Below are 19,023 nucleotides of genomic sequence, written 5' to 3' on the forward strand. Positions count from 1 at the left end.
TGTGGAATACGATATGGGCAGGGCGGGGGGCACAGGAGCCAGGCTGCCCCCCCTGGGATTTCCCCCGGCGACCCTACAATAACACAGAGCACAGACCCCGCTGCCCACCCTGCAAAAACACCACCAACACCGCCGGGGGACTGACAGCTGACGGCCCCACAAACCCAGCGGGGTCGCACAACCCCACAAAAACAACCCGGAGCACCCCCGTGCTCAGCCACCCTACACCCGCAAAACCCCGCAGAACTCCCACCCCGCTTTCTCCCCGTTATCCCCCAAACCCCCCGGGGCTCCTCCCGGCCCCGTTATCCCTGGTTACCCTCAAACCCCCCGGGGTTGCCCCCTCCCCATTGCCCCCGTTATCTCCGAGCCCCCCAGGGTTCTCCTCCTCCCCGTTTCCCCGTTCCCCCCGGTGTTCTCCCCCTCCCCATTACCCCCGTTCCCCCCGGTGTTCTCCCCTTTCCCTCCGGGGGTTCTCCCCCTCCCCGTTCCCCCCGGTGTTCTCCCCGTTCCCCCGTTCCCCCCCCCGCTCCCCCCGGGATTCTCCCCCTCCCCGTTCCCCCGCCCCCCCGGTGTTCTCCCCGTTCCCCCGGTGTCCTCCCCATTCCCCCGTTCCCCCGGTGTTCTCCCCGCTCCCCCCGGTGTCCTCCCCGTTCGCTCCGTCTCCCCGGTGTCCTCCCCGTTCCCCTCGTCTCCCCGGTGTCCCCCCCGTCCCCCCGGTGTCCTCCCCGTTCCCCCGTCTCCCCGGTGTCCCCCCCCGTTCCCCCGGTGTCCCCCCCGTCCCCCCGTTCCCCCGTTGCGGCCCGGAGCCCCCCGGGCTCCCGGCGGGTCCCCCCGAGCGGGCGCTGCAGAACAAAGGAAGCAGCAGAGCGGCGGCGGCGGCGGCGGCAGCAACGTGCGGCGGCTCCGCGGCTCCCCCCGGGCTCCCGGCGACATCCCGAGCCCCTCGGGGTCCCCCCGAGCCACCCCCGCCGCCAGCAGCGCGCTCAGCCCCGGCCGAGCCCCGTCGGGAAAGAGGGGGGCGAACCCCTGCGGTTATTTTTGCCGGTAAATGTGGTTTGTTGTTTTTTTTTTTTTTTCCTTTATTTCTTTATTTTTCCCGTGGAAATTTGGGGATCCGGGGGAGGCGGAAAGTTGCCGGTGCGCGGCTGAAGTTGGGAAGTTGCGCGGAGCCGCGCGGGGCTGAGCGGGGGGGAAAAGGAAAAAGGGAAAAAAAAGAAAAAAGAGGAAAAAAAAAATAAAAGGAAAATGGGGTTGGAAGAAAGAAGGGGTGGGATTAAAAGCGGCCAGGCAGCACCCCGCTTTTGGGGGGGTGGGGAGACAGCGGGGCCGCCCCCCACCCCTCCCGCGGTGGAAATTAAAACTCGGGGTGACCCGCGGCTCCGTCCCGCACGAGCCGCCGCTGTCCCCGGGCCGGGGGGACGCGGTGACCCCGCCATGGCCCTGTCGCCGCGCTGGGGGCTCCGCCAGCCCCGGCCGGCCGCCCCCCCGGCGGGGGGGAGCCCCGCAATCTGACGGTGCCCCCCGGGATGGCGATGATGGAGAGGCTCCGCAGGGAGGTGAGCGAGCCCCAGCGCCCCCAAACGCCGTCAGCCCCCCCCAATCGCCACTTTTTGGGGTGATCTGTGACCCCTTTGTCGCTCGGAGGGGGCTGTGGGGGTGGGCAGGGAAAGCCCCTGCTCGGTCGGTGGGGGTGGTTGGGTTTGTTTGGGGTTTTTTTTAAGGGTATTTCCGTGGGAAATGGGACTTTCTGCTGCCTTAAAGGCCACTCGGGTGCCTCAAACCACCCCCAAAAAACAAAAATCCAGCTCGTCCCCGGGGCATCCCCAAAGCGGCGCGGAACAAAACCCAACTTTCAACCGAATTCCTTGGGATTCCTCTCCAAACGCTGCGCGGCCGCCCCCCAAAAAAGAGGGGGTGCCAGGGAAGGGGAGGGCAGAGCCGTGCCCGGGGAGAGCCTCGGAGCTGAACAACTTGCGGCGTTTTCTTCACCCAAAAAAAAAATTATTCACCCAAAAAATGCCAGCCCTTCCTCCCTGGGCGCTCCGGTCTGGCCGGCCGGGGCTGCTTGGAGCCGGGATTTCACTTCTGGTGCCCACGCAAAAAAATAACAAAAAGGGGGGCAGAGCTCCAGCTGGGGGGGTCTCCAGCGTGGGAGGGAGAAACATCTGCTCGGCGTCGATTCTGCTGCTTTTCCCCCTAAAAAACCCAAAATTCCGTGTTGCTTTGGGGGTTTTTTTGGTGTTTTCGGGGTGTGAGCGCCTCCGAGGTGGCTCCAGGGGGGTTTTCCCTGGGGGACGCGGCGGGACGGTGGCATGAGGGTGGCATGAGGGTGGCACCGACCTTGGCACAGGTGGCTCAGCGAGGCAGGGGAAGGACTTTGCCCTCGGCAAAACGCGCAGCGGCGCTCAGGGTTTGTTGGCGGCGCTTTTCCAGGCAGGATCTGGGGGGGGAAAAAGGATTTTTGGATTTTTTTGGGGATGTTACCGGGGGCAGCGCCGGGGCGGGTGTGCCGCAATTCCCACGGGCCCCGGCGCCTCTCCCAGCCCCTTCCAGCACCAGTTCCTCCAGTTCCTCCAGTTCCTCCGGCTCGGCCGGGCCCGGCTGCAGCTCCTGCTGCCCCCCCGGGGCTGATTTCCTGCTTTTCCCCCCGATTTTCCCCGTCCGCGAGGGTTTGAGATGCGAGGAAGAGGAGGAGGAAGGTGGCAGAGGTCAAGGTTGAGCTCTCAGACCCGCTGCTGCCTTGCCGGGCGGCTCTGGGTGCCTTTCCCGCTCATTTGCATAATTAATCAATGTCCTGGGACGGCCCCGGGCGAGGGGAGGATGCTCCGACCCGTCCCCTTCAGCTTTGGGGAGCAAATCCTAAATAAACCCCACAGGAAACCCCACTCCCGGCAGGGACGCGGCACCAGCCCAGACTCGGGTTTAACCAAGCCCAGACTCGGGTTTAACCAAGCCCAGACTCAGGTTAATTCAAGCCTGGACTCGGGTTTAACCAAGCCCTGGACTAGGGTTAATTCAAGCCCGGACTCGGGTTTAACCAAGCCCGGACTCGGGTTTAAACAAGCCTGGACTCAGGTTTATCCAGCCCTGCACTCGAGTTTATCCAAGCCTAGATTCAGGTTTATCCAAGCTTGCACTCGGGTTTATCCAACCCTCGACTCGGGTTAATTCAAGCCTAGACTCAGATTTACCCAAGCCTGGATTTGGATTTATTTAGACCTTGACTCAGATTTATCCGAGCCAGCACTCAGGTTTATCCAAGCCTGGACTCGGGTTTATCCAAGCCTAGATTCAGATTTATCCAAGCCTGGGTTTATCCAAGCCTGGACCCGGGTTTATCCAATCCTGCACTCGGGTTTATCCAAGCCTGGACTCGGGTTTATCCAAGCCAAATGACCGATGTTCCCCAATTAACGTTCCCAAATTAATGAACAACAATTAACGAGGTTCTCGGGGGTTTAATGGCAGGGAAATATTGGGGGGGGGGGGTGTAGAGAGCTTTTTGGGGCTCCCCGGCTGCTTTTGGGGTTTTTGGCTGCTCCCAGCCCCCCTGCCTCAGTTTCCTTGGGGACAATGACACAAAGAGCAGGGTTCGGGGGTCCTGTGACCCCATTTTGGGGTTGTGGGGTCGCGTGTCTGTGTCCCCCTAGTGTGCCACCTGCACCCCTCCCATGTCCCCACATCCCCCTTGTGTCCCCCTCCGCATGTCCCCACATTCCCCCGTTCCCCTTCATGTCCCCCTTGTGTCCCTCCCGTGTCCCCTTCAGGTCCCCCTTGTGTCCCTCCCGTGTCCCCTTCATGTCCCACTCATGTCCCCCCTCCGTGTCCCCACATCCCCCGTGTCCCCCCCGTATCTCCTTCATGTCCCCCCCCCGTGTCCCCTTCATGTCCCCCTCATGTCCCCCCCCGTGTCCCCCTCATGTCCCCCTCGTGTCCCCCCCGTGTCCCCCTCATGTCCCCACCCCGTGTCCCCACATCCCCCCGTGTCCCCCCACCGTGTCCCCCTCGTGTCCCCACCGTGTCCCCTTCATGTCCCCCTCATGTCCCCTCCCCGTGTCCCCCTCGTGTCCCCCCCCGTGTCCCCTTCATGTCCCCCTCATGTCCCCCCCGTGTCCCCTCCCCGTGTCCCCCCCGTGTCCCCTTCATGTCCCCCCCCGTGTCCCCCTCGTGTCCCCCCCCGTGTCCCCCTCATGTCCCCCTCCCGTGTCCCCACATCCCCCCGTGTCCCCCCACCGTGTCCGCCTCGTGTCCCCCCTGTGTCCCCCTCATGTCCCCCCCCGTGTCCCCTTCATGTCCCCCCCCGTGTCCCCCTCGTGTCCCCCCCCGTGTCCCCCTCATGTCCCCCTCCCGTGTCCCCACATCCCCCCGTGTCCCCCCACCGTGTCCCCCTCATGTCCCCCCCCGTGTCCCCCTCATGTCCCCCCCCTCCCGTGTCCCCACATCCCCCCGTGTCCCCCCCCGCGTCCCCCTCATGGCCCGCTCCTGCGCAGCGCAGGGAGCGGGCGGGCGGTGCCACTGCGTGGGGGAAAGAGGGGGGGGGGCTGCGCGTGGGGGGGGAAAGGAGGAGGAGGAAGAAGGAGGAGGAAGGAGGAGGAGGAGGAGGAGGAAGGAGGGAAGAAGAAGAGGAGGAGGAGGAGGACGGGGGGGAGCAGGGATGCGGCGCTCGTTCCCCCCCGCGGCTGCAGCGGGGCGGCGGTGAGGGAGCGCGGAGGAGAGGGAGACAAGATGGCTTCCTCCTGAGGGCCGGCGCCGTGCGGGGCCGGCGGGGGCTGCGGGGGCAGCGCGGGGGCAGCGGCGAGGTAAGCGCACCCCTTCCCCCTTCCAAAACGCTCCCTCTGCATCCCCCCCAAACCCCCCTACCAAAAAAAACAAACCCTCCTTGGGCTTGCGGGGCGCTGCGGGGGAGGTTAAAGACCCCCCCCCCCCCCCCGCGGTGCTGGCGGCCCCGCGGGGCCGAGAGGACAAAGCGGCGGGGCCTGGGGAGGGCCCCGCGCCCCCGGCCCCGCTTTGGGGCTGTTTTCCTTCTTTTATCCCTTTCCTTTCCCTCCAGCATCGCTTCGTGGTGGTGGTGGGGGGAAGGTGGGGGTGCTGGATAAGGGTGGCAGGGCGATAAACCTCAAGGCGCACCCCCGCCCTCACTCCCGCCCCCCCATATCGTCGCTCCCCCGTGTGCTTTTTCGCCTTTATTAATCACTATTTCTATTAACCCGTGCCCGAAATGTGCTGAGCTCAGAGGTGCGGCGGGGTGATGCGAACAAGGGCGATGAGGCTCCCCGCCGTGACGTCACCGTGACGTCACCGGGGCCGGTGGCAGCTGTCATCCCTCGCCGTGACGAAGTCCCGGGGTCCGGCGCGGGCACCCCCCCGCTTTTCGTCACGGCACGGCGGAGGTGGGCAGAAAAACCAGCTGCTCCTCCTCAGGGGGGGTCTCACTCACCCGCCCAGGCGGCGGTTTTGGTTATCCCGGTGCGAGCGGCGGCGCGGTTTGGCACTTTTGGCATCCCGAGCGGCTGCGGATGCTGGTGGCTCCAAGGGACGTCGCCGAGGTCAGAGTGGGGAGAGCGTTGCCCAAAAAATCGAAGTTGGGAGCCGGCGGTGAGCAGCGGCGTTTTGGCACCACGTGTTTTCGCAGGGGACGGGGATGCTTCGGATCTGGCGGCCGGCGCGTGCGCCCGCCAACGCCGGAGCTGCCTCCGGATGCTGTGCAAAAAAAAACCAAACCAAAAACCAAAAAAAAACACCCCAAAAATCAGAAATCCCAGCTGGAGCCGGTGGCAGGTGCCGGGGCGGTGGGTTGTGCCGGGATGCGGTGAGCCCCGAGGTTGCATCATGCTGGGATGGGCTGGGCAGCGCCGGGGGAGCAGAGTCCTCCAGGTTGTTGTGGTGGCCCCATAAACGAGCCCGGCTCTTGGCCTTTGGCACCTCGTTAGCCGTGACCGGGTTTGGTTTTCGGATTGCCCGACATGGATTCTTTTTCGCAGGTAATTAAGGGGGAAGGTGGCTCCGCTGGGTTCTGGGATGCGGGTGTCCCCCAGCATTTCGGCCTTTCCTTTGAGGGGCTTTGCTGGCCCGGCTGGGAATGCGAATGGCAAAGTGGTGGCACGATGGCTCTGGGACATACGGTTGTGCTTCGGGTCTGTGTCCCAAAAAGCCCTTGCTGGGTGTCCCCGGCGCTGGCGCACTGGGGCTGAGCTGTCCCCATGGCACTGGGGTCCCCAGTCCTTGTCCCCACGGTGCCAGGGTCCTTGGTCCTGGTTCTGCATGTGCTGCAGTCCCCAGTTCTTGTCCTCCTGGTGCCCTGTCTGCATGTGCTGGGCTGCCTGGTCCCTGTCTCTGTGCCTTTGGGATATTCAGGCTCCTTCCTGCATGTTCCAGTGTTCCCGGTCTCCATTCCCACACTGGCGGGGTCCCTGTGTGTGCTGGGACCCCTGGTCCCCATCCATGTGACATCGGCGTGCTCCGTCCCCTGCCCGTGTGTGCCAGGCTGCCCCGTCCCTGTGGCAGTGTGTGTCCCTGTCCCCACAGCGTTGGGGTTCCCTGTGGGAGTCTCCCTGTCCCTGTTCCTGCTGCATCAGGATCCTTGCTCCCCTGTTTGTGTGTGCCAGTGTCCCCATCCCTATGGCAGCGGGGTCCCTTGTCCCCCACCTGTGCACACTCGGCTCCCTGCTCCCTGTTCCTGCAGCGCTGGCATTCCTGATCCCTTCCCTGCCTGTGCAGGGTCCCTTGTCCCCATTCCCATGCCATTGGGGTCCCTTGTCCCCATTCCCATGCCATCAGGGTCCCCAGCCCCTCCCCTGTGTGGACAGGACTCCCTTGTCTCCATTCCCATGCCATTGGAGTCCCTTGTCCCCATTCCTATGCCATCGGGGTCCCCAGTCCCTTCCCTGTGTGGACAGGACTCCCTTGTCTCCATTCCCGTCCCCTGGGGTCCCTTCCTGCCTCTGCTGCACCCCTTGTGACATTGGGGTCCTCGTTCCCAACACGTGCCAGCTTTCCCTGTGGCCCCGGGTCCCCATTCCCTGTCCCCTCCGTGTCCCCTGCTCCACGTGTGCTCAGGGTGTCCTCTCAAGGGGATGTCCTGAAGGGGCCAGCACCGAACCCAGCGTCCCCGTCCCCTCGGTGTCCCCGCTGCGGATGGGGACACGGGCTGGGGTGCGGGAGATGCCCCCAAATCCCTGCTGGGGCCACCCCTGCTGCCTCCTGTGCCAGCGCTTTCATCTCGCTGCTCTGAGCTCTGTGTCGAAGGGTGCCAGACCCTTCCTGAGGATGAAAGAGCTTTTTTCCTTTATCCCCCGCCGCCGGGCCGGCATCCAAGGGGAGATGAAATGAAAGGGGAGAGGCTGGAGGTGAAACGGCTGCCGTGGGCCCCGTCCACGCTCCACATCTGCCCGCCACACCACCGCCAGCCCCGCGAGCCCAGCTCAGCCCTTCGCTCCTGTGTGCCGGGCCAAACCCGGGACAAATCCCTTTCCCTGCGCTGGGATTTGCGGGGGAGCCGTGTGGCGGGGACAATGCAGCGTGTTTGTTTGCTACAGCTAAAATGGCAGTTCTTAAGGGGGGAAAAAAGAGAGCGAGAGCCAAGTGCTTCTGCACATCCAGTCGCCGCATCTTTTGATTAAATGAGATTTTGCTGTCGAAGGGGGGAGCTGGGGACCACGAGCTCCTGAGCCTGCAGTTCCCATCGCAGCCGAGCGAGGGGAAAAAAAAAATTCTGAAGCACCCCGAGCCCTGAAAAAGCTGTTTAAAAAAAAAAAAAAAGGGATTGGAGCAAGTTGTAAACGCTGCAGTTGTGTGGAGGCTGTGGGGTGGCCGGAGGGTTTGTCACCCTGGGCTGGTGGCACAGCCTGCTCTGCTCCTCAGGCTGGCTGCAAAGGATGGAGAAACATGCCAGGAGCTGGAATGGAGCAGGGAATGTAGGGCAGGGTGAGTGAGGGGCTGCAGAGCTGGGGCAGGGTGAGTGCGGGGCTGCAGAGGTGGGGCAGGGTGAGTGAGGGGCTGCAGAGGAACCCACTGCTGTTGCATTAAAGCCTCTGCACTTAAGGCCGTTGCATTGAAGCCACTGCAGTTAAAGCTCTGCTGCCTAAACCTGCGCCAATTAACGCCGTTGCAATTAAAGGCCCGGCATTTAATTAACGCCATGGCTGCACCAGCCCCAGTGGCAGTGCAGGCGCCTCCGTGAGCCTCCCTGGTTGGGATGGTTGGTGTTGGAGCACACTGGGAACAGCCTGCCTGCCAGCTGGGGAGCACTGGGAGCACTGGGAACACTGGGAACAGCCTGTCTGCCAGCTGGGGAGCACTGGGAGCACTGGGAACGGCCTGCCTGTCCTCTGGCTTATACTGGGATCGCACTGGGAGCACGCGTGCCCTCTGGATCGCCCTACTTCCCCTCGGGATCATGCTGGGATCACCCTGGGAACACACCTGCCCTGCGGATCCCACTGGGATCACCCTACCTCCTGTGCAGATCACGCTGGGATCCTGCTGGGATCACACTGAGATCGCACTGGGATCCCACTGGGATCCCACTGGGGTCATCCTGGAATCCCACTGGGGTCCCGCTGGGATCACACTGGGGTCACTCTGGGATCCCACTGGGGTCACGCTGGGATCCCACTGGGGTCACCCTGGAATCCCACTGGGGTCACGCTGGAATCCCACTGGGGTCACGCTGGACTCCCACTGGGGTCACGCTGGATCCACGCTGGGATCGCGCTGCCTGCCCTGTGGATCTCCCCGCCTCCCGCCGGCCGAGCACGCTGCCTGCCCGCACATGGCTTTTTTTAGGTTTACAAACAGCACGGCCCCGTGCACGCGCCGCTTCCCTCCCTCCTTCCTCCCTCCTTCCCCGTGAGTCATCGGCCCCGGCACCGGCACCACCGCACCACCGGGCCAGGGAAGCCGGAGGCGGCTGTGGAGCTTTCCCCCGTGATGCTGCCGACCCCAGGGAGGGCGAAATGAAAAAAGGCCAAACCAGATTTCATTTTTCTGTCCTTTCACCGTTTGGCGTTTTCCCTGTGCTGCTGCCAACCTCAGCAATGGGGGGAAAGAAAAAAAGGCCAAACCAGATTTCATTTTCCTGTCCTTTCACCGTTCCGTTTCCTCTTTTGGCGAGCGACATGGGGAGGCCGAGTGCGGCTGCCGTCCCCGCTCGTGGGTGGTCCGTGGTGAGGCATTTTTGGAGAGGACCACGGCGTGGTTGGAAGGTGGAAGGGTCGAAACGTCGCCGGCTTCCCCGGCGTCCTCACCCTTTGCCGGTTGCGTCTCTGTGCTGTTGGATTTGCGCCGCGGTTTTGGGGGTGGCTTAGAGGAAGCTGGTGAGACCCCAGAATGTTGGCAGAGGTGTTGGCAAAGACTCCCGGGGGCCCGGCGCTGCCAAACCCCCGCGCTGAGCTCATCGGCTGAGGTGGCCCCGGTGACTCAGCAGAGCCCACGCTGACTCAGCAGCCCCAGCCCCCGGCGAGGCACTGGGATAGCGGGAGAGCTTGAAATTTTTGGGTAGAAAAAGGGATTTCTTTGTACGGCGCGCCGCGCTCGGCTGATGCCACGCTGCCGACGCATTCTCCTCCCCGTGTGCCTTCCTCCAGCTTTGGGGAAAGGGATTTCATCCTAAGGGACGGCATCTCCCACCTGCCACGAGATGCTTTTCCCCACGGGGAACGGGCCGCGGCGGCGAAACCGGCGGCGGGTTTGGCAGGGGAGGCGTTCTCCCTGCTCCCAGGTGGGGCAGGGCCCGGCTCCCGCTCATCTCCCGGCTCCTGCCCGCCGGCCGCGACGTGCCCGTGCTTGCCGGGTGGGAGGGCGGTGGCACTCATGGTTCTCCTCCTCCTCCTCTTCCTCTGCTGAAGGCCGGGCTGTGCGTGGTGTGAGGAGCCCCACGTCCCGGGGAGGGGGGCACGGCAGCATCCCCCAGGTATGACGGGATGGGGATGTCCTGGAGGGGGGCTGAGCACCTGTGGGTGCTGGCTGGCACATCCCTGACTTGCACCTGGGCACCAGGAGGGTGCAGGGACTCCTCCTCTGTTCAAAGCCTTGGAAACTGGGGTGCAGTTTGGTCAGTGCCTGGCTGTGGAAAACCTTTCCTCCTGGCTCCTCCAAGTCTGGCTTTTCCCCCTGATTTGCAATGCAAAGCAATTGGCGGGGTGGACATGCTCCCAGTGGGGGCTGGAGTGGCTGGGAGGGGATGGAGCCTGGTCCTGTGGGGGATGCCAGCATTGGGGAGCTGTGAAATTGGGCTGGGAAGTGCAGCTGGGCCGGGTGGCCGGTGAGGAGAGGCCCCAGGCCTTTCCCACACAGCTCGTGTGCTTCCACTTCCTTCCCATGTGTCCTCATCCTTCCCTGCCCCTGTCACCTTCCTCCTGTCCCCCTTCCTGTCCTTCCCCTTGTTTCCCTTCTTCCCCATCCCCATCTTCCTTTTCCATCCCCCTTCTCCTCCTTGCCTATCCCCTTTCTCCCATTCCTTCTTCCCCTTCCTTCCCTTTTTCACCTTTCTGCCCATTTCGCTTCATTCCCTTCTTCTCCTTCCCCATCCCCTTCTTTCCCTTCTCCTTCCCCTTCCTTTCTCCTTCATCTCCTTCCTCTTTGCCTCCTTTCCCATATTCTCCTTCCACTTCCCTCTTCCTCTTCCTCCTCCCCTTCCCCTTTCCTTTCTCCCCTTCCTCTTCCCCTCCTCTCCCTCCCTGCTTTCCCTTCCCCAGGCTCGGTGATTCAGCCTTGCCAAGCAGCCCCGGTGCCAATCTGGGAGCCGGCACGAGGGCAGCCAGCTGTGTTTAAGGAAAAAACCGCTTCGAGAAACAAAAATAGTCCCGTGGGGTGGGGTTTTTGTTTTTTTTTTTTTTTTTCCTCCTTTTTTTCCCTTTCAAGAGCTCGGCTCCTGGCCGGGGCCGGCAGCTGTGCCGTGCCAAGCCTTTCCCCGTGCCCGTGCCAGCTGGCGGCTCCCGGCCGGGCTCGGCGCCGCGCTGGGAAGGCGCAGCGTGCTGGGAGCGCACGCCGTGGCCCGGCCGTGGCATTCGGCCTCCCAAAATCTGCTCTGCTGCGAGCAGCTGCTGAGGCAGTGCTGAGCATCCCCCAGTGCTCCTGTCCCGGGTGTCCTGCTCTGAGTGTTGCCTGCTCCGTGTCCCTGCTCCGTGTCCATGATCTGTGTCCCTGTTCCGTGTCCCTGCTCCATGTCCCTGCTCTGTGTCTCTGCTCCGTTTCCCTGCTCTGTGTCCCTGCTTTGTGTCCCTGCTCAGAGTTTTCCTGCTCCCTGTCCCTCCTCTATGTCCCTGCCCCAAGTCTGAGAGTTTGCTCCAGGTGCTCTGAGTGTCCCTGCTCAGAGTGTCCCTGCTCTGAGTGTCCCTGTTCTGAGTTTTCCTGCTCCCTGTCCCTGCTCTGAGTGTCCCTGCCCCAGGTGTCCCTGCCCCAAGTGTCCTGACCCTAAACATCTTCACTCCGAGCATCCCCCCCAAACATTCCAACCCCAAACCTTCACTGAGCCTTCCTGCTTCCAACATCCCCTTGCTGAGCATTCCTGATCCCAAAATCCTCACCCCAAACACCCCAACCCCAAGCATCCCCACTCCTGAGCATCCCCACCCTGAGCCTCCATTCCCCAGCTGAAATCCCCACCTCAAGCTTCCCTTCCAAAAGGGAAAACACTTTTCCTGGAGGAGACGAGGTGGTTGCAGGTGGGAACAAATATTTTTTCCACCTTGGAAAAAATCCTCCGTCTCCCTCGGAAGCCCCCGGTGCCGGTGGGACGGGGAGCGGGACTCTGTCACATTCCAGCTTGTCACACCCCGAAGGAGGAGGAAAAGGGTGTGCGGTGCTTGCTGGGGTGGAGGGGGTCGTGGCCATGGGGGTCCCCAGGAGCGCTCCTGGGCCTGAGTGGAGCAGAGCCGGGATTGCCGCGGCGGAAATCAGCTCAGCTCCCTCGTTACTCCGGCTTTGCTCGGGGCTAAATGAGGACAGGAGCGAGCGGCTCAGCCCCGGCGCCGGGGTCAGCCGGGGCCACGGAAACTGCTCGGGAGAGGGGCGGGACCGCGGCGGGTATCCCGGCCGGCCGGGGGGACCCGGGGGGACCCGGGGGCTCCCACTGCTCTCACTCAGCTCTCGGCCTTCCCACATTTCCTTGAATTCCGCTTTTCAGGGGCGGCGAGTTGGATTTAGGTCATCCGCTCCTCTGCGGCCTGCCTCCCGCTTCTCCTTTCCCTTCATCTCCCTCCCCTCCTCCCCTTCCTCTTTGCCTTCATCTCCTTCCTCATATTCCCCTTCCACTTCCCTCTTCTCCTTGCTCTTTCCCTTCCTCTGCCTCCTCCCGTTCCTCTCCCCTGCTCCCCGCGGCTGGGGGCTGTGGTGCGGGTTGGGATCGGGATCGGGAAGGGTTTCCCGTCTCTCGGGGCCGGGTGTTGCTCCAGGAGCGCGGTGTGATCCCGGCGCCGTTCCCGTCCCTGGCACAGCCCCTGGGTTGTCCCCGTCGGGTCTGCAGCGCTCAGGGCTTCCCCCGGCGGTGCCCCAAAGCCGCCATCCCGACGGAGGAGGATCCCCGGGGTGGGTGCCAGAGGAGGAAAACCACACTCCGAGCGTGGGGCTGGCCGGGCTCCACCGCAGCGGGGCCGGCAGCCAAAGCTCCCTCTTGGCCGGCCCGTGCCGCCCGCTGGCAGCGGCTCCCGCTGACCTCGGCGGCTCCCGGCCGTGCCCTTGCCGCAGCCCCGGCACACGCTGCCCCCAGAGCCACCCCGGTGTCCCCAGTGCCACCCCGGTGTCCCCACGGTCACCCCTGTGCCCCCGGGAAGGGCTCAGCGTTGCCACCGAGCTTCCTCCGGCCCCCAAGTTCTGCGCTTTTATTCAAATTGTGTGGTTTTTGCATGGGATGACGCCAAGCGGTGTGTGTGCTCTCATCCGTCCATCCATCCATCCATCCATCCATCCATCCATCCATCCCTCCATCCATCCGTCTGTCCATCCATTCATCTGTCTGTCTGTCCATCCCTCCCTCTGTCTGTCTGTCCATCCATCCATCCATCCATCCCTCCATCCCTCCCTCCATATGTCTGTCCATCTATTCCTCCATCCCTCCCTCCGACTGTCTGTCTGTTCATCCCTCCCTCCATCCATCTGTCTGTCCATCTCTCCATCCATCCTTCCATCCATCCTTCCTTCCATCCATCCATCCATCTATCCATCCATCCATCCATCCATCCATCCATCCATCCATCCATCCATCCATCCATCCATCCATCCATCCATCCGTCCCTCTGTCGGTCAGTCCATCCATCCATCCCTCTGTCCGTTCGTCCATCCCTCCGTCCCTCTGTCCGTCCATCCCTCCGTCCGTCCGTCCCCCCCTCCGTCCCTCCGTCCGTCCGTCCGTCCGTCCGCCGCCGGCCGTTCCGTACGTGCGCGCGGCGCGGGCGCCAATGGCTCCCGCAGCTGCTCTGGCAGGGGGCGGGGAGCCGGGCCCGGGGCTCCCGGGGCTCCCGCGGCCCCGCTCCTTCTTTCCTCCCCCGGACGGTGCCGCCGCCGCCCGCGGCTTCGCCTCCCGCCCCCGCACACGTAAGTGCCGCCCGGCCGGAGGCGTCCCCGAGCCGCACCGTGCCCCCGCCGCCGCGCTCGCTGCGTCCCGAACGCCGCCGACTGTTCCCAGGGAGCGCAGCCCAGGCTGGAACCGCTCCCAGCCGGGCTCAGCCCGTGCGCGCTTGGTTTTTTTGTCCCTTCCTTCCCTCTCTTTAAGGCATTTCAACTGGGGGGATTTAAAAAGGGAGGAAAAACGGATTAAAAAAAAAAAAAAGTGTTTGTCCTCACGGGGATTTTTTCCCCTTTTGTGGCGCCCGGAGGGTGCAGAGGGGGATGTGCAGGAGCCGCTGGGTTAACCCCAACCATACCGCTTGGTTTTCTCTTTATTTTAATTTATTTCCTCCCCTCCCCAGCTATTATCCTTTCTCGGGGTGAATGGAAGGAGGTTCGGGAGCTCTGGGAAAACTTTTTCCGAGGAAAACAAGCTGAGGGCGGAGGGATCGGTGCCCACGGCGGAGGGGGGGTTGCTGCGGGTGGAGTGTGTCGGGATGGGGAGGGCGGATCGATTTTTGGGGAGAAGCTGCGGGGTCTTAACATCTTCCAGCAGGGCTGGAACAAAAGGAGCTGGATGGGACAGCCAGGAAAAAAAAAATCGGTCTTTTAATGTATATATTTGTATATATGTCGTGTGAAGTTTCTTCCTCCACTGATTCGGGGAAGGTTGTGGCTTTCGGGTTAACCCTTTAGGAGCAGCGGGGGGTGTTTGCTCCTTCCTTTAGCTCACACCATGAACTATTTTCCTACATTCCCATAACCCAGTTTATGGGCTGGAGCAGCCCAAGGTGCCTCCCTGGCCCTGCGGCTGATTTCTGGGGCTTCCCCTGCCCTTTCCCAGCAGGTTTTCCCCTGGGCAAACCCTTGGGGCTGCTCCCCACCCGGAGCAGAACAGGTTTGCCATCATTTCCCTGGGCTGGCGACCCTGGGGGCAGCGGCGTGTCCCCCGGAGCCCTTCAGAGGGGGAACTCGGGGCGTTTAAATCCCCGGCGCTTGGGAAAATCCCCTTTGGCTGGGCAGGAGGAGGAGGAGGAGGGCGGAGGAAGGACGGGCGAGGCCGTTCCCTGCTGGGTTTGCAAAGGAGAGCGGAGGCGTGCTGTCCCCACCCTGCCCGGGCTGCGCTTTCTCCCCGGACCTGCAGGACCGGTCCCATCGCCCCGAAGGCACCGGAGCCCCTCTAAAAACCCTCCAAAAAACATCACGGGGTGATGCCGGAGCGATCCGCACCAGCGCTGGGCCGCCCTGGGGCTTTCACCGCTGGGGAAAAGGGGGGTTTTTTTGGAAAGAGTCGTGCTGGGAGTGGTTCCTGCGAGGTTTCGCCGGAGTCAGCAGCGTTCTTATCTCTCCAGCGTAGCGTTCTTATCTCTGCAGCGTGGCTCTGCTCACGCTCTCACCACCGAGGGTGAAGGACCCGCGGTGCCTGAAGAGTTAAAGCAGCCAGGCAGGGACACTTTGAGCACTCGGAGCCGTAACTTTGTATTCAACTTTGTATTCAACTTTGTATTTAACTTTGTATTTCGGCTCTCCCCTCGAATCTGAGCTGCGGATCCTTCCCACGGGCCGCTGGCGGCCCGTCCAGAGGCAGGAAGCTCTGCCCACAGCCTCTGCTTGCTTTGGCACAGTTTTTCCAGTGAACTCTGCTGTATTTTTAGCTTGCCGGAAGCTCCCCCTGCTTATCAGCAAACGGCTCGATGCGCTGCCGGCACCGAAATCCCCAGCGCCCAGGTGGGACGGCACTGCAGAGACCCCCTCCATCCCTGTCAGAACCCCTTGGGGCGTCTTAACCAGGGTGTCCAGCCCGGTGTTGGGCTCCCCAGGTGCCACCACCTGGCGCTGGCGTGGCCGGGTGGGTTTGGTGTGTCCCTGGCACAGCCCTGGCCGGCCGTGCTGATACAGACGCTGGGTTATTTGAGGTGAAACAGCCCCTGGCACCGGCGCAGCCAACTCGGCGGCTTCCTGCCGTGCCGGCGAAGGACGGCTGCTCCCGGCCGGGATGTTCGCTCCTGGCACGGCTCCAAAACGCCCCTCTCCTCCTCGTGCTGCTTCCTTCGGTGCAGGCAAACCGTGCCACGGCAGCCAGGGACACCCTGCCCGTCCCACCGTGTGCGCGGCGCCCTCGGAGGGTGATGGAAATCCCGAACGGTCCCATGAGTGATTTCGAAAGCAAGTGGCAGGGTGAGGACGTGGGTGGCACGGTGGAAAGTGGCCGCCCTCTGAGCCGAGCCGAGCTGCTCCTCACTCAGCCAGCCGGGCAGAACCTGCGTGGCTTTGCTGGTGGCGCTTCCTCGTGTGGCTTGTCTGCGTCTTCATCCCCCCCAGTCAGAAAATGAGATGGAGAAAGGGGAACTAAAGGAAACAGAGGGGAAAAATTAGGGCTGGGGCACGTGGGGATGCTCACGTCTCTTTTCTCTCCCTCCTCGCAGACAGGTTCGGCGGGCGACACGTTTGATGGACCCAGCAGAAGCCAAATGGAAGAAGGGCCAATTAATTATGTGGAAGAAAGGCGGCTGAAGGAGGGCAGCGGGCTCAGCCTGGTGAATGGGGGCCGGCCGGAGGCGGGGGGTACCGTGCTGATGGAGCCCAGCGGGTGGTCGACGGGCCAGCCGCCCGCCACTGGCAAAGCCCACTTGGAAGACGTCCGGAACCTGGTGGCCTTCTCAGCGGTGGCCGAAGCCGTTTCCTCCTACCGGCTCCCGCCGCCGGCGTCGCCGTCGCTGCTGTACGAGAAGTTCGACTCGGAGATGAGCCGAGGCGGGCTGGGCACGGCGGACGGGGTGCCACGAGGAGAGGATCTGCACGCCCTCAAGGCCGCCCTGGCTTTGGCCAAGCACGGTGTGAAGCCCCCCAACTGCAACTGCGATGGCCCCGAGTGCCCCGACTACCTGGAATGGCTGGAGCAGAAGATCAAGACGGCTCTCGGAGAAGAGCCGGCGTCGCCGCGGCCCCGCGCCGCCGCCATCCCCCCGCCTCCTCCCCCAGAAGGTGCTATCGACCCCCAGCCGGTGCCTGAGGCTGCCGAGCCGTGCCCGCCCGACGGCCTCCCCTTTTCCCAGAGCGCGCTGACCATCGCCAAGGAGAAGAACATCAGCCTGCAGACCGCCATAGCCATCGAAGCCCTCACGCAGCTCTCGGCCGCCCTGCCCCAGCCCGCGGGCGATGGGCAGCCCCCGCCGCCGCCGCCCCCCGCCGTCCCCTTCGGCCCCGGCCCCCTCGGCCCGCCGGGGGCCACGTGGCAGCGAGGGGACGAGCCCCGTTACCCACCGGAGCCGGGAGCGGCGTCTGAGCCATTTTTCGGAGCGGCACCTCCGCGGGGAAGCTTCGCGGCCACGTGGGGGCTGGAGGCCGAGGGGGCGGCGGGGGCTGGAGACCCCATGGCAGAGCTGGAGCAGCTGCTGGGTAATGCTGACGACTACATCAAGGCGGCTTTCAAGAAACCCGAAGCGACGGCCGGCAAAGCGACGGCCCCCAAAACAGAACCCCCCGAGCGAGCAGCCAGCAAAGAAGCACCGGGCGGTCCCCGCTTGCCGCCGGCACCGCCGGAGCCCGACCTGCACAAGAAGACGCAGCTGGTCCTGCAGCAGCATCTCCACCACAAGCGCAGCCTCTTCCTTGAGCAAAACCTGGCGGCGGCGGTGGCGCCCCCGGACCAGCCGAGCGGCTGGTGGGCTCCCGGCGCCCCCGCCGCGCCCCCCAAGCCCTTTGAAAAGCAGCCCAAAGAGAAAAAGAAGAAAACGCCGCCTGAAAAGCCCCCGCCGGCCAAACCTCTCCGCAAGCAAGTGCAGATCAAGAAGGCGAAGCAGAAGGACTCGCAGCCGCTCTTCCCTCCCCTCTGGCAGATCAGCCTGGAGGGGTTTCGGGCGCCCGCCGAACCCCCCGCCGAACCCCCCGCCGAAGAGATGCAAATGGAGCCGCCGCCGCCGGCCTTCCCGCACCAGCCTCTTGCACTACCCCTGCCCGCCGCATGCCCCCCGCCACCAAACCCCCTGGACGGCATCCCCCCGGCTCCCGACTCTCAGGAAAGGGGTGCCCCCGGGGGGGGCCCCCAAATTCACTCGGCGCCGGCGGGCTCGACCGGCTCGGAGGAAGCTGCCCCCGCTGCGGCCAGCTCGGCTCCCATCATGGTGGACGACAAGTTGGAAGAGCTCATCCGACAATTTGAAGCCGAATTTGGGGAGAATTTCAACCTGCCGCCCCCCGAGACGCCTGCCCCGCTCGCCCCCGGGGCTGCTGAGCTGTCGGGGGGGACAGCACCAGCCCCACAAGGGTCCCCCACTGCGGCCACAACCACGGCCACCGCCGCAGGCACCGCCGCCGCCCCGGCTCCCAGCAACGTTCCCCAAGCCAGACCCAAAAGCGTCTCTCCAGGGAAGGGGCTGCTGTCAGAGCCACCCTTCACTGCCCGCTCCCCCAAACAGATCAAAATCGAGTCTTCTGGTGCTATCACCGTGGTGTCCACCACGTGTTTTTACTCTGAGGAAAGCCAAAACCCAGACGTGGACAACGTCGACAGAACACCCACCAAGGACGAGGTGCCGCTGACGCCGACTCTGAGCGGCTTCTTGGAGTCTCCGCTGAAATACCTGGACACGCCGACCAAAAGCCTCCTGGACACCCCTGCCAAGAGGGCGCAGGCTGAATTCCCCACCTGTGACTGTGTTGGTGAGCCAGCAGCCGTGCTGGGGGGCGGTGGGGAGGGTGGCAGAGGTGGCTTTGCAGGGTGGGGTTGAGCTGGGTGGATAACGGAAGCCATGGCATCAGGAAAGCACCCCGATTTCTGGGGAGGCAAGGCCCTCACGTGGCGAAACCCCAGTGCTGTGGAGCTCCCTTTTGGTTTCTCTCCTCATCTCTTGTTTCTACAGTTGAGTGGAAATAGCTGTGTCACTGCGGGGGTGGCACTGGTGGCACTGGCTGTGCCAGGCTGGGGGGGGGGGTGGATGAGCAGCAAAACCAAAGGGTTGTTGGGTTTTCCTTCTGTTTAACCTTAACCAGCTGAATCCCCTGAATCCATGGTGGTCCCAGTGCCAAAACCCACCTAAACCCCCTCCCACCTGGTTATTCCTGGTGTTTTCAGCCAAATTAGCTGGTTCAGGTCGCTTTGAGTAACCCAAACTTTGGTTTGATTTTTGTGCTTATCACTGGAGAAATACTTGCTGCTGGGATGCTGCCTTGTTCACCGGCCAATCCCACCGGGATGCCCTGAAAAATCACCAAACTCTTGGATTTGTGGGGGTTTTTTTGTGGTTATTTTTGGTGTGCATTGGCATTTGTTAGACTTTGCAGCGAGTGCTAGAGAGTTCCTACCCAGCCCTTCCAGTCCACCTGGAGCGTGGGGAGCTGGATGTTCCCTCCCCAATATTTAGACTGGTCCTGTGTGCTCCCCTGGGAGCAGCAGGGTGAGGATTTGGGGGCATCCAGCTGGAAAAACGACCCCCCCCACTGCTGGGAGAGGATGCCCTGGGCTAGGCACAGGCTGCA

The 19,023-nt window shown here is 63.5% G+C and overlaps 1 protein-coding gene and 1 long non-coding RNA gene across 4 annotated transcripts in view; one reads left to right on the forward strand and one right to left on the reverse strand.

Annotated features, from left to right (window-relative positions):
• The first annotated feature begins 976 nt into the window (after nucleotides 1–976).
• TET3 (tet methylcytosine dioxygenase 3) overlaps nucleotides 977–19,023 on the forward strand; it is a 28,172-nt gene continuing 10,125 nt past the window's right edge. The window contains exons 1-2 of one of the 3 annotated variants that reach the window (XM_038160256.1): nucleotides 977–1,047; nucleotides 15,972–18,207. In XM_038160256.1, the coding sequence (XP_038016184.1) occupies nucleotides 16,017–18,207 (2,191 nt within the window). In that variant the 5' untranslated portion in view covers nucleotides 977–1,047; nucleotides 15,972–16,016. Of the gene's footprint in view, nucleotides 1,048–1,111; nucleotides 1,560–4,624; nucleotides 4,803–15,971; nucleotides 18,208–19,023 lie in introns of those variants that run through there. The other 2 variants (XM_038160254.1, XM_038160255.1) reach the window with 2 other exon arrangements.
• On the reverse strand, nucleotides 1,567–2,850 carry LOC119710828. The gene is made up of 3 exons (XR_005259631.1): nucleotides 2,560–2,850; nucleotides 2,344–2,443; nucleotides 1,567–2,199 (listed from the first exon to the last, which is right to left on the reverse strand). It is a non-coding gene; the product is annotated as an uncharacterized LOC119710828 (long non-coding RNA).

Source organism: Motacilla alba, chromosome 22, assembly GCF_015832195.1.
Source record: "Motacilla alba alba isolate MOTALB_02 chromosome 22, Motacilla_alba_V1.0_pri, whole genome shotgun sequence".
NCBI classification, from domain to species: Eukaryota; Metazoa; Chordata; class Aves; order Passeriformes; family Motacillidae; genus Motacilla; species Motacilla alba.